Source organism: Salminus brasiliensis, chromosome 16 (assembly GCF_030463535.1).
Source record: "Salminus brasiliensis chromosome 16, fSalBra1.hap2, whole genome shotgun sequence".
NCBI lineage: Eukaryota > Metazoa > Chordata > Actinopteri > Characiformes > Bryconidae > Salminus > Salminus brasiliensis.
Window position 1 is genome coordinate 26,411,677 of NC_132893.1, and position 15,302 is coordinate 26,426,978.

General features: G+C 42.6%; 1 protein-coding gene across 1 annotated transcript; it reads right to left on the minus strand.

The window, feature by feature from the left end:
- Nucleotides 1-2,451: 2,451 nt before the first annotated feature.
- Nucleotides 2,452-14,382, minus strand: purg (purine-rich element binding protein G). The gene has a single exon (XM_072658220.1). It carries the CDS (start codon nt 13,944-13,946, stop codon nt 12,858-12,860), a length of 1,089 nt encoding a protein of 362 aa, XP_072514321.1. The 5' UTR covers nt 13,947-14,382; the 3' UTR covers nt 2,452-12,857.
- Nucleotides 14,383-15,302: the final 920 nt, after the last annotated feature.

Below are 15,302 nucleotides of genomic sequence, written 5' to 3' on the forward strand. Positions count from 1 at the left end.
CTTCTGCGAGTGGAAACACCTTGTTGATGCGATCAGAGAATAACCAGACAGGTAACCACTGTACAACTGTAGTGAGCAGAAAAGCACCCCAGAATAAGCAACGCATCAAACAGATGGGCTACTACAGCAGCAGAGCAAACAGGTTCCACTTCTATCAGCCAAGAACAGAAAGCTGAGGCTGCAGTGGGCAGACAGATGGTAGGGTCAGAATTTGGTACCAACAGCTTGAATCCATGAAACCTGCTTTGTGTCAACAGTCCAGGCTGGTGAAGGTTATCCATAGCCACAGTCTATTTAGGTGTTGCTGCTGACCATGTGCATCCCTTCATGGCCACAAATTATCCATCTTCTAACGGCTACTTCCAGCATGATGATGCACCATGTCTCGAAGCAGAAGTCATCTCAACTGGTTTCATGAAGATGGCAGTGAGTTCAGTGTTCTTCAGGGGCCTTCCCAGTCACCAGTTCTGAGTCCAATAGAACACTTTTTCGATGTGTTAGAGCTGGAGCTTCACAGAATAAAAGTGCTTCTGAAAAATCTGCAGGAATTGCGTGATGCAAACATGTCAACATGGTCTTAAAGGAACATTTCCAACATCTTATGGAATCCATGGCATGAAGAACTGAGGCTGTTTTGAAAGCAATGGAAGGGATGTACAGATGGGTTGTTGTATTTTTGGGATAGAACTATGACATTGTTATGAAGACCATATCTAACCATATTTATGATTTAGATATAGTAAATATATGGTCTGTATAATAACATTATGGAATATATGAGCTACAATGCGTATAGGGTTTGTCTACTGTCTTTGTTTCCCTTGTGAACAGCAGCAGTGTAACAGGAAATGGTGACAGTTGCATCAACTGACCATTGGGAGGAGAATAGTTAATAGCAGGGGCTTTTTTCTTTTTTTAATCTTTACACAATCTAATGCTGCTGTCCTGTCCTACCCACTTCCTTTTTCTGTTTGAACCTAATTAGAGGTTCACACGAAAGACTGAAAAGAATATACCCTCATACTAGAGTACTACAATAAGCCCTCATGCTATGAAGTAGTTTCATGAGAATAGCCATTTTTCTCCATGGAATTCTAGAACTGCTAATTACATCAGAAAACTATTAATGTCGGACTGCAGTCTCCACTACTCAGTTCTCCTCCTCCACAGTCAAAACATCTTACCTAAAGTGTTGTTGCAAAACTCAAGCAGTCTTGCAAAACAAGTTGAAATGCTTAGTTATTTTCTTCTCCTCGCCAGTAAGAAACTGGCTAGTCTTGGCAGACTGGCCAGAGGAAGAAAAATCATCATCACCTATCATAATAATGTGTTGCGTCTAATTGGCATTTCAGTGCATTCTCTAAACTTTGGCTGTAAGGATGTCAGTCATGTACTATGTCAGTCATGTACTATGGTCATGTAAGTAAATACACACAGAAATACATTACGTCACATACTCTTAAGCATTGTTGGAGAGCCCAACATTGGATTGAGGCTCTAAATTCAAATCATAAGATATTTAACCATGAGTTTGTGTAAGGACAAGTGAGATGTATAGAGTAGCCTAAAACAAAATCCAGTATAAGATTTGAACAAAACAAAACAAAACATAATAAAACTAAACAAATAAAATATATATGTAAAAAAAAAAAAAAAAAAAAAAAAAAATATATATATATATATATATATATATATATATATATATATATATGAATATGTACATAAATATTTATTTAATGTGCAATTAAAAAAGTTTAAGTGACATTTTTATGTCATTACACATGTTACATAATATATATATATATATATATATATATATATATATATATATATACACACACATGTATGTGTATATATATTTTACTTTTATTTTACAAGTTACATAATAACATATACATTATAACATCACTTAAATTAACTTTTTGTTATTGCATATTAAACAATACATTTCCACAACTGAATGTAAGACACTAATCATTGTTCTGTGTAACTACTATCTGATCATCACAAATCATTTTAACATAAATTTAGTTTTAAAATGTATTGCAAAATCTGTATATTTGAGTATTTTTGTGTTACAAGGCCTGAAGCTAAATTAACATGTCCACTCAATTGTCTTTGTTGAAATAACAAAAAATGCTATGCAGTGATTCATAATTTAAATAATTTGTAATAGTGCAGCATAAGAACTGAAGCTGAACCCTTAATCTAAAATGAATTGCCCAATCTAAATTGCTGGACCGACCACACAGCTGTGTTTAAAATGAAACATAAAACATAGTTTTGTGAAATTAGTAATTAAATATATTAAGCGAACAGTAAACTGGAGATCTTTTCTCAGACATATACTTGAGGAAAGTAGATTTGTTAATATTTAAAAGAATGTCTTATTAAATTTTTATATTCATTTATTTGTTGTGTAGATGAAAACAATAATTAAAATACCCCATATTCAGCTTCAGATTTCCTTTCTTTTGTTTTTATTTAACAATAAAATAAAAGAAACAAAGATACAACCAACAAATCCACATTCTCCTTTGTTTTAAAAACATAGGCTTACATATCGTCCCACTTAACAATCTGCAATATATATCTATCTGTTTTCTTATACTCTGTGACACGTTACAAGTTAATAAAAAAGACAAACATTTTAAACGTAAGCTTTAAAAAAAAGATTTATTTAATTAGATTGTCTATGGATCTTTTGGAGTTTATCCACACAGAGGTTGGGTAACTGTAAATAGGCACGGCAGTCTCATCATTTACTTTGGTGCAGGCATCCTCAACGACTTACAAAGTTGAGAATCATCTTGGGTAAGCTACAGTTGTTGTACTCTCTCTGATATCTCCCAAGTAATCTGACCATTACTGCAGCCTTCTGCAACCCTGCGCAGCTTGCTATATTTTGATCTTGGTCAGCCTCGATGTTGAGATGTTGAGGTTTTTGCTGACCGTGTCTGCAATTTACAGTTACACTAAACCACTTGTGTTTAAGGGAGGATATCTTGTCATTCAGTTGGTGACTGACCAATAACTTAGCTTCAAGTTTGCTCTACTTTGTCAATTTTTCACTCAACATGCATGCACCTGGGGTCCGTATGAGCACCTTTATATATCTGAATATAGCACCATTTTTTTTAGAAGTCAGTCAGGACCCAGCTGTCAGCATGCACAAACTTTATGTATCCTTCGAGTACGTATCCTACATGTTGCAACCTTTTACAAACATTACAAGGCAATTAATGAATATTCATACAGTACCATACATGTTAAACGTGAACTAATACAGTACACACGTTAAAGAAAGTGCTACAATACAGAACAATTGCTTTCTTGTTTTGAGTCATATAATATTCTATAGGACTATAGGAGGACACACTAAGGATGTACATTACATTATCAAAAGATACACCAAAACACTTTTTTTTATTTCACCATTTCTTTTTGAGTCTTTATCAAACACTTATACTTCTAAATTCCAACTGCAGCAGAGGTGCCATGATCAACACAAAGGAAAAAAGGAAACAAACCAACAAAGCTTCGATATCCACACCTTTACAGCACATTACCTACACAACTATCAGTTATTAACACATAAAGAGGCCTGTGCACTTCGGCCGGACCGGTATTTTCAAACTGCCATTACTGAGTTCTTGTTACTCATTCTTTGTGAAGTCCTACTATTAAGAATGCTCAATTACCCCATTCACAATTTCTAACTTTTCTAGCTTTTTGTGCCACGAAAGTACCGTAGGAACCACTACATTACATTTTGGTGATAAAGGCAAATACAGTTGTACCATCAAATCATAAACCTACACTAAACCATTACAATCACATTGTAATGATTTTAAGGCTTATGGGTTAAAAAGTGTTACTTGAATGCAAGTCAGGCTATGCTTCATAACAGTCCAATTCTATGAATTCAAGTTTGCGGATGAACCAAGATAGCTGCGATATCAATAACGTCTTAAATGGCATCATAGATTACTTAAAAGAGGGCAGTTGCTCAAAATTTCTCCCGATCTGCCAATCTAGCGACTCGTCACTCTGACTGGCCTGGAAAGACTGGAATTATTCACCTGGAAATCAACGATACAAACTAATGGTAAAACAAGAGCGAGATTTGCTGACCACTTTGCATTAAATGGTACCAAACAACACATTATAGTATTGTGATAACATTTCATATTCTATAACATACACAACATCAGCTTCTCTGAGGTTAACAGAAATACGCGTGTATACAATTTTAAAGTGCATCTTTTAAAAAGAAAATGGGTGTGGTGTTTTATCTAGGGCTGGCTCGAACTGCATTTCACAAGCTTTGGATGCTTGTTGATGTTTCCAGACAAGTACTGGAATACTCAAATAATTGTATAGTTTAGGCAGTAGAACATGAGAAGGAGTGTTTTATCGCCTTTGGCTCATGCAAACCAAGGCAACCAAATCACAGCCATGATGTTATTTGCGATAACATACAACCTCGAGTGTTTCTATTGCTTTTATACCGATTTTTACAAAATAAAGAAACGAATGAATCAAAGAAGCCCTGAATGTCATACCAAATACAACTGTCAGATCCTTCCGCCAAAAGTAGTTTCACAACAAAGGAGTTTATGCTATGCAATGATAACAATTCCAAAACACCAGGACCGACTCAGCGGGTAGTTAAAGTACCGTTATAAATGAGAAGCTGGGCCACTGGCTGAAATATGAATGGAAGTTCTTGTAATGCTCAACATGGCGTCTGTTTACAGAAAAAATCCCGCCCTTAAACAACAACAACAAAAAAGCTTGCTGGTTACACCACGACCGGGGGGGGTCTATGCGCTAGTGGGGAAAGTCCCCCTCGATGCGGAGATCTGTGCAAGTGCGGTAGCAAGAACAAACTGAGTTAACGGATTTTTCTTTCAATTGTTGTTAATGTGTCAGAATGATAGTTATAGTGAACAAACAAGTGAAAAAGTTGTGCTGTTATCACAAATATCAATTTATAACAATAACACATTTAATAGTGAGGTTGGAACTAACTATTCTGTATAATCTTGCCCATCTTGCCCTGTCTGTACTTTGTCTAGTCTGATGCCTGATTAATAATAATCCTTGGGGTTTCTTTGTGTATTTATACTCTAGTCTTAACTATGTAGAGAAATTAGGTGCAAACGGATAGCTCAGTTGACCTATTTATATTTGTGCCATAAAGCTGACATTTTTGTAATTGTTTTCAAAATTGTAAAAAAGTGTTTTGTCTGGATTTTTTGCAAAAAATAACGGAATTGTAAATGGTTTTACATTCAGGGGGGAAAAGTGCCAAGATAAGGACATGCTTTCTGCATTTAGTTCTGTATTTATTTATTTATTTTATTCTATTGACTTGTCTCTAAAGATCCTTGCTGGGGCGATTGAAGTGATTGTAGTTGTAACAGTCACTTTAAGGTGGGGTACAGTGCGCATGTGCACGGTGTGCGTGGTTGGTGTGGCGCAACAGATAACACCACCATTGCGTTACAACCACACCATATGGGAGACCAGGGTTCGATTCCCGGTCTGGGTGATTTTGCTGCGCTACACCAATAAGAGTCCCTGGGCAAGACTCCTAACACTACATTGGCCCACCTCTGTAATACAATTAACCTTGTAAGTCGCTCTGGATAAGAGCGTCTGCTAAATGTTGTAAATGTAAATGTAAATGGTGAGTGTGTAGGAAAACGCGGGGGAGTGTGTGCATATGGTGAACTGTGCTGGGTTGTACCCTGGGTTCTCCAGCTGGTGTTGTCTGGGAAGTTGGGACGAGCGAAGTCGAGGTGCTCTCATTGCTCATTAAAACTGAGTCTGAAACCCCAGCACGACGTGTTCCCTGCGTGTCTCTTAATGGAGCTAAGTATTCACCTCTCCACGAGAGCACCCACCTAACACCATATTTCCAGTCGTTACATAGTTTAGACCCGTGCTATTGAAGCCCAATCTTGGAGACCCACTGTGTTTTATGCCCCAAACACACCTGATCCAGCTTATGAAAAGCCTGATAATTACCTGATGAGCTGGATCAGGTGTGTTGTGGCAGGGATTACAGTCTCTGAAGCCATGTGAGGCAGTGGGTCTTCAGGCTTCTGGATTAATACTAAATAGGAGCAGGAAATGAATTAAGATGACAAATAAATACTCGAGTACTGAAATGATTCAGGCCAGCCCTAGTTTTATCTACACTATCTGCACTACTGTAGTTCAGAGGTAACATCCTTTTATGGCCTTCACTCCTTTCTCTATCACTTTTTAAGGGTGCAGCCATTTCTCCTAGAAATAAATGTAACATTGTAATACCATCTATTAACTGGCTTTAACAATAGATTCTAGAAGTTGTCAATGCCCAGTACACATGAGCCCTGAAATAGAATAAATGAATAGGAGAAAAGAGCATTCATAAGAGGTAATAAACCACAGTTCTAATTTGGAAATGAAGGAAAAAAACTGTGAAATGTCAAAGACTAACATGGGCAGGTTTCTGTCCTGCTGTCGGTATCATTTAGTCAGGGAATAGGTGTAATCCAAGTCTGGGAAAAAAAACTCAAAAAGTTCACTTCTAGCAGAAAAGGTCCATAACAACAAGCGCTGCCCCTTTCAGCTTTCATTATACTCATACTCATACATATACAGTCATACTGAAATGAGGAACCTAAATGCAAAGCAGAAAACAAAAGCTACTGTCAATCAGACACTATGTTTCTTGGTCATCTATAATTGTATGTTTGCTGCCCTCTTAGTTGGATGTGATAAAACAAAGCCAACACATTTACAGGTCACATGATGTTTAGAGCCAAATCTGGTCAAGTTTTTACATCATTTAAGAGCAAGTGCTCTGGAGAGGCTAAGAATGTGCTGTCTGTCCTTTGTAACGCGTGTACTTAATGGTGAGACGGTCTTTATGTGCGTGATTGTCATAATTATCACACGAGTGAGGAATCGATCCCTCCTTGTCGTCACATGGGTGAGAAATAGTCTCTACTAATGAGTTTAAATAGTACAAGAGGCGGCAGCAGCAGCAGCAGCAGCAGCAGCTAAAAGTGCTGTTTTAATAAAGTGCTTGTGGGAAGTGCTGCTTAATGTCTTATGTCTTAGGACATTTTAGTGGGTCAGCCATGTGAGCTAGGCCCACGTACCGCCTTCCTTACGTTGCACTATAAAATAGATAAAACTCTAAAACGGATAGCTCTAGAAATTGCTAGTGGTCAAAAATGCATCAAATAGCTAGTTAATAACACTATCCTTATACCAAAGTATTTAAAGCACTAAGAACCAATAGGAATGGGCAAAAGGATTGCTTTTTTGTCAGCTGGACATTATTTGCATACGTGAACATGCTCAAGTACAACTCTCAGACCATACACACACTCTGACAACAAATAAAGGGGGGGGGGGGTTAATTATAGGAAGGAAAGAAAATTGACCTCTACATTTCATTGTGCTATGAGGCGTGAACACAAATGTCCAGTAGCACGGATTTGCTGTCCTCATAGAAAAGGCATTTTGAAGGGCCACTGCCAGGCAGTTAGGAGGCCAGCGTACGACTTGCAACGCTGCTTTGCTTCGTCTCTTATGAACACCTCTGTTTTTCTTTTAAGATTTACTTTTCTCCATCTAAGATTACACTGCAATTGCACAACACCTCCAATAAACTGGACAGGAATTAAAATAGGTACCAAAAGGTCATGGACGTTACCTAAGAGTGCTCTAAGCATTTGTGCTGTCCACTGGGAGAATGGTAACGCCAAGACAGTGCCACAACAACCAGCTTCCACTGGTTAAAGCCTCTGAAAAGACTTCATAACAGTAATTATGAAATGAAGCCCTGTTTTTAGTATGAAAGCAGTAAAGCCCTTAACACGCCAGTCAGGCATGTTTTCAGTATAATATAGCTCGTTAAGATACGACGTGACTATCCATCGGTCGCTCACTATAGATTACGACTCTATTACATGACCAGGCCGAACAGTTTAACAGTAACCAGGCCCTGTAGTTACAAAGCTTTTCAGAGTAGGGCTCGGACTAGATTCCTCCTACTTTCAGAAGCTTCCCAAATCCAGGCCCAGATCTTAGGTGCTATACGTTTAATCTACACATTTTTACACACTTGAGCCTTTCACTTCTCTATTAACAAAAGAAATTCTAGGGTTGCTAAAGTTTCTGTGACTTGCCGTAATAAAAATCCTTAAAAACTCTGAGGTGCAGAAATGTTGGACTTGTCATTTTGTAATTGGGCTAATGCTGCGTTCATGAGATTTTCCAACCTCCAGGTGAGAGGAATACGCTTGAATGGCCAGTCAACTCCTAATTTCCACTTGGAAATTTGGACCTCTCCAAAACTCCAAGCTGAACATGATCATTTTCCAACCTCTATCAATTAGAATTAAACAATGTTTTTAATATTATTGTGTCTTTAAGATCTCTGTAAATAAGATCAGTTCTGATTGGTTGTCCTGAATTGTGCCTCCATCAAAAAGCAGTTCAGACTGAAACACTCCTTATAATGCCAGTGTAAGTGGGCGGGGCTGTAGGCTGAATAGGTAACATCACAAAAACACAAACAAGTGAACTTAAATATTCTATTTTTAGAAATGTTTAAATTTACATTTTTTAGTTGTTTAAATTGAGAATTATCACGATTTTGTGGCCCTTTACATTTTTTGCACATTGTGACATATGACATTCTATTTATGTTAAAGTCAGTGATCAGATTCCCAAAGCAAATATCCTTTGCTTTCCTATTATTGGAGAATCATTATAATAAATCATTAATAATTATAAATTATTCATGATAAATAATAATGAATAATTCACACATCATCACATCATTTTAATATGGCAGCTAAGATAAGGAAGGGGTTCCATCCTTGAAAGTCTCCCTGTAAACATTATTTGGGCAGTATTTCCTAGCCACAGTGCCTCCAGACTAACTTTGATTAGGGATGGGACTTCTGAGCTGCTTCTTTTGTGTCAGTAGGCTGTTGTTTTCGTGCTTTGTACTGTTCCAGAGGCCAAGATATCTGCAGCGTGTTCCTGCTGAAGGCTGCTGCTGAGATCACAAGACTCTGCAGTGCCCATCAGAGGGTCACATGTGGATAAACTAGACAAAAGGTGTTAGACTGAACCCGACTAAGCTGACTAACGCTGGCCAATGATCTTGAAGTCCTTAGAAATAAGGTTTGGTATGTTTAGGAGACCAAGTATGAACCCATGTACCAGATTCTAATTCAAATTAATTAATAGATTAAAATGACCTATCATTGACATGGAAGTATGATTGTTCTGTGGACAAATAAAGAGGGTAGACTGAAGGGCCTGCTGCTGTTATGGGATTCTATGGTCTGCTGCACTCCTGGATTGGTCTTTTATGGTTCGTTTTGTGAGATGTACTTTTTCCTTCCACGTTTAAATTCATTTGGTGTCTTCTTGGTGTGCTTGCTGTAATGCTGACCAGATTTTTGCAGGTTTTGGGCTTTAGGAGCACCGTTAGTTTTAAGAGTGTTCTCCACTGCACACGTTGGACAGAAATGAAGCACTAAATAAAGTACTCTCAGTCAACGTCAATGCTTTTACTGGACAAGAGTTACAGCGTAACACACCACTCTGAATATATCTGGATTGAGTGGCTGAATTTGGAGGTTCTGACTCGGAAATCCAAGCTGTCATGAACGCAGCATTAGTCATAGCAAGTGCGTAGCTAGCTTTACTCTAATTCAAAAAAGTGGGTCTGTGATTCTGTGATCTTTAAACACCAGTCTGCTCAGATGCTCTAAAGCAATTACGTTAAAAGCTGTCTCAGTATTAGGTACACTTACTATGAAGCAGGTCCTAGCATCACCTAAACCAATGTTATGACAATGATGATGATGATGATGATACCAGGCATCTGATCTGAACTCATTCTTGGGCTATGAATTCAATACGGCTATGTTTTCTCTTTACCGATTGCCATGTAACTGTGAAAGGGAATATACATGCTGCATTAAGCAGGTCAAACAGCACACCGCTAATCCATCTCCCTAATCTGTTGAATCCTTAACCTGTCTGTCTTCATTTTGGCTAGCTACTATGGTTTCTGCCCCGCTCTAATGGTGGGGGCTCATTTATATGTAAACAGTGGTAGTTAATATTAGTCTGTAACAAAGAACTAGTTTCATTGTTTAAACTTTTCTGAGTATATAAAGAAAAAGGCCTAGTATTAAATTCTCTGAAACTGTATGTCTGTATAAAGACGTCTTAATGTAGATGTAATTTTCTCATTACATTGAAATAAAAATAAAAAAGACTGTGCAAAGTGTTAAGATTGCACTAATCCCCTTGTAAGCAGAAGGTTTAGGTATGTCCTATAACTGTAACATTCTACTACTGTTAAAGGAATCGTTTGGTGAAAAACCAAATGAACATGATGAATCACTGACAACAGATGCAGTCGATCAGTCAAGACGGGACTGGTGTCTTTAGTTCAAAACGGGAGACGCTAGGCTAATGTTGCTAACAGATCCTGGACTTGGATTGTCACCAATGTCATCGTCGTAAAGGATCTACATAAAGCTAAATGGTGGGGCCATTCAACATGTTTACCACGGCACAGTACGTGAAATCGTTTTACGTTTGCAGTCCAGGTCGAAAGCGAAATAGCACTACAAAGCAGGATGGTAATGTAGTTCGCACTTTCGCTAAAATGTTTAAATCTACCCATGCGGTTTCACTAAATCCGAATTCACACCTGTTTATGCAGCTTTCCAGTCAGATTTTGAAGTACAGTTAATATACAAGCTTGTTCACGACAAGGTAATACAACCACAATTTGTGTTGGAATTTGACCTTCGCTTTTAACCCATCCAGGCAGTGAACAGACACATAGTGAGACAGTAAGCACACATGCCCAGAGCAGTGGGCAGCCTTCACTGCGGCGCCTAGGGATCAGAGAGGGTTAAGAGCCTTGCTCGAAGGCCCAACAGCAGCAGCTTTAGCAGACCCCGGTATCAAAACTGCCATCGCTGTCATCATTAACCCCAGTGTTTGAAGAGGGTTTGGCATGTATCTGTAGAGATGAGATTGCCAACAGTCTAACTCCAGTGTCTGTTACCATCATTAGCCTAGCACCTCCTGTTCTAATCTGATGAAGCACACATCAGGTACCACATGTGTCTTGGCTGATGGACTGCATCTGGGGGAAGTGATTAATCATGGTAATCTGATTCTTTGCCGAACTCCTCCTTTAAGAGTAAGGGAGCAGGTTTTCTATGCAACTGAGTGCATTAGGAAGTCTTAACGAAATCAGCTGGAACTAATACACGACACACCTATGTTCCCTTCGCTCTCGCCTCAGCCTCTCCTGAAAAATCCAGCCAGGCTGAGCTTATAGAAACATTAAAGAGCCACTTGTGGAGTTTTCCTTTCCACTAGGGCTTTACATAATAGTGTACTTCATCTTTCCTTTATTAAGTTATTGTAAATTTGTACATACTAAAACCTATAGATATTGCTGACATGGTGCAGTGTTTGTAAAACGGTCATTTTTTTGCCTTCAGAGTCTTCAGTGTACAGTACTGTCTCTCTGACATGCATACCTCTTGCCTTGTCAATATATTACTGTGTTCTGCTTGTTCAACCTGACCTTCCACCACAGAATAAGCATTTTTATCATGATTATATTCATCCCTTCAAGCCTGTTCACTAGGGGTGTCAGAAAATATCAATTCACTAAAGTCTCACCATTTGTAACAGTTAACAGTTTACATGCAAAGATTGGCAGCAGACAGTGGTTCACTTTGGGTTGTGTGTAAACCCTGACCGCTAGATAGCAGAGCTGTCCTCTGCCTTTAGATCCCACTGTTGTTCCCACTAATGTTGGTGTGCAAGTTTTTATACTAAGACAGTTTTCCTAAAATGTAATTAAAAATTTCGCACAATATAATTTTGTCTTACAGTATCGCAATAGATTGAATGGTAACCCCTGTATCGTGACAGGTATCATATCGCCAGGTTCTTGCCAATGCTCCCTCTGTTCGCTCTGCCTGGGTGCAAATGGTCCAACGACAGAAATGTTTGTGGTACCCCTAATTCTGCAAGTGTAAAACAGGCGATTAAAATTGCTACTCGATTCAACTAGTCACACAAACGCATTCACGCATTCTGCGCAGACACACACACACACACACACACACATGCATACGCACACCCACTGACGCACAGGCATTTCAGCATGAGTGAGGAATGCTGAATGAAATGTTTCTCCTCTGCATCTCCAATCTGTACCTAACCTCCAGCAGAGCCTCTCAGAACCAAAGCAGTGCTCCTTCATATCCTGCCAACCTGCTTCCCAACTGGCCCCGAGCGTCCACACTAAAGAAAAGAGGAGCAGTGTTCCGAGGGGAAGTGTAAAAGTGCTATCGTAGTTGACCAGAGTCGTACAGTACAGTAACAGGCTATAGAGGTACATTGTTCAAAAAACAGGCTTAGAAACTAGAACACTGTAACATCTCCCTCTGCTAGGTGTGAAGCATCTCTCTCTCTCTCTGACACACACACACACACACACATACATACACACACCACTCTCACACACGCTGGCTGCCCATGTTGAGCCTATGTGCCCACTATGGTGAGCTGGTGTGCACCAATACACACACTGTCACGCACACTATGGTGAGCTGGTGTGCACGCGCACACGCACACACGCACGCTTGCGCACACACACACACACACACCATGGTGAGTGCGCTTTCACTACCGCACACACACTCGCGCGCACACACCGTGGTGAATCCGTGTGCACCATCACACAGCTCCCCCTCCCCAGCGCGCACACACGCCAGGACAAGCCGTCGTCAGTCCTCGTGCTCGTCCACGTCCGCGCGCCTCTCCGTCCTCCTGTCCGCGCGGCACGCCAGGATGCGGCGCATCTCCTCCTCGTAGCGCATGAAGCTCTCCCCGAAACGCGCCCACGCCTTCAGCGGCACGGTGATGGCGCTGCGGTGGGGCTGCCGCACCTCGCTCACCTTCAGGAAGACGCCGCGCCTGTTGGCGCCCACGTCAAAGTAGAAGCGCTTGTTGTCCACACGGAAGGACGCGGCCTCGGGCAGGAGCGCGCGCGCCCCTTCGCCGCGGCCCCGCTCTGCGCCCCGCGAGCGCTCCCCGGCCTCGTCGGCCTCCGCATCGCCGTAGTCGTCGATCAGCTGCGACAGAGCGTCGCGGAACTCGATGAGCCCCTGTGCGGGCAGGACCACCGTCTGCTCGGCCGCGGCCCCTCCCCCTCCGATCCCGTAGTAGCCCACGCTTCCACCGGTTATCCTGCCGCCGCTGCCGCCGACGCTGACCGTCTGCCGGATCCGGAGGAACCGCCCGCGCTGGTTTTCTTTCAGGTCCAGGTAGTACTTGCGGTTGTCGCGCTCGAGCAGCTCGCTCTTCAGCACGCGCTGCGCCGCGGCCGCCGCATGCTCGTCGGACGGCGTCGGCGAGCCGGAGCCGGCCTCCCGTTCGTCCTCGTCCTGCTCGTCCTCATGCCTGCCCTGCTGAGCATGGCGAAGACCGGCGCGCGCGTAGCAGTCGATGAAGCCGCCAAGGCTGCAGCGGAGCTCGGGCGCGAGCGCCATGGATAGCGTGAGCTTGCTCTTGCGCACGCCGTCGCCCCTGCCCCTGCCCCCGGCGCCGTTGGCGCCCCCTCCTCCTCCACCACCACCACCACCACCACCTCCACCTCGCCCGCGGCCCAACCACACCTCGGCGATCTTGAGGAAGCGGCCCCTCGCGCTCTGCTTCACGTCCAGGTAGAAGCGCTTCTTCTGCACGTCCACGCGCTTCGAGGCCAGCTCCTGCACGTCCACGCACGACGGCGGCGGCGGCGGCGGCTGCTGGAACGCGCCGCGCTGACACTCGGCCACCCTCCCTCTGCCTCTGCTCCCGTCAGCCATCATCATCCTCACTCACTTGTTCGCCCGCTCGCGTTTGCACGCTCACTCACTCACTCACATCTCGCGCGGAGCCGGCTCCTGGCTCTCTCCATACGGCTCGAGCTCCTCTTTCTCCTCCTCCTCTTCCTCGTCGTCGTCGTGGTCGTCTTGCCGTCGGCTTCGCGGTTGGTTTCAGCGCGTGCTCGACGTGTAACCTCGCTTGACCTGAAAATGGAAGCCGAGCCGGCTAAGCGGGGGCATCGGCTCGCGCACGAGCGTGTGTCTCCCGGTAGGAAAGGTCAAGCGGACCGTATGCACGCGCACATTCGTTAGCCGACTATGGGTGCTCCTGCTGCTTTTTTGTCCCCCTTTCTCACTGCCTCTCGCGCTGTCTTTTCTCCTCGCTGCAAAACTGACACTTGGAAACACCAACAAGCCTGCTGAACCGGGAGAGAGAGAGAGAGAGAGAGAGAGAGATATGGAGAAAGAAGGGAGACCGGCCAATCCTCGCCGCCGCTAGAGGGCGCTGTGTTAGCACAGCGCAAATGAACTCATTGACCCTCCCCCTCCCCCTCGCGCTCACTCTCCACAGGCTTAAAGACACAGGCTGTAAATCACCAAGTCCAACGTTCAAGTTCACGAGCGAATAAACCTCGTTTTCTTCGCCTGTTCGATCTGTAACCGCTATAGATGGCTGCTAGAGACCCTCTATAGGGGTCTTTCCGCTAGTTTGCACACACATGTCCATCAGATCCCACGCCTATGCGTCCTTTCTTGCACACTCTACCTTTTCTGTAGCCTGTGCTACTTCTCAGATGGAATTAAGACACCATTTCACCTTACACGCCCTTAGCTGATGTTACTGCCTACTGATAGGACTCCTGTTTTCTCCCTCCTCCCATATAGGCCTCAGGTTTAAGCTCCGAGTCAGGGCAGAAGTTTTCTAATGCTTCAAAAAGCTCAAGGTTATTTAATGCAAGGGTCCTGAAAGGCTAGTATAGATTAGCTCTTTTTAAACAGTCTATTTCTGACAACACAATTGGCATCTGAGGACATGGGATGAGACTGCAAGCTGAATGCTGACAAGGCTGCGGCGTGCTGCTTGCTTGTGTGTCGTAGGGAGGCAGAGAGATGTCCTCAGATGCCCCTGCTTCCCCCGAATGCGAATGCCGGGTTCGGCTGCTGGCAATTAAGCCGACGTTTGCATCATTTTCTGGGTAAAAGGATCTGCTAAATACAATCATGTAATGTAGACGAAATAGACCTCCAATAATGTAATGCATGCCTTTTAACGTGGCATGTTACATTAGACTCTGCTATAATGGGTCGATTTAGCGTGTGGACACGAAGCGCAGTGGATCAGACAGCCAGACCAGTCAGACA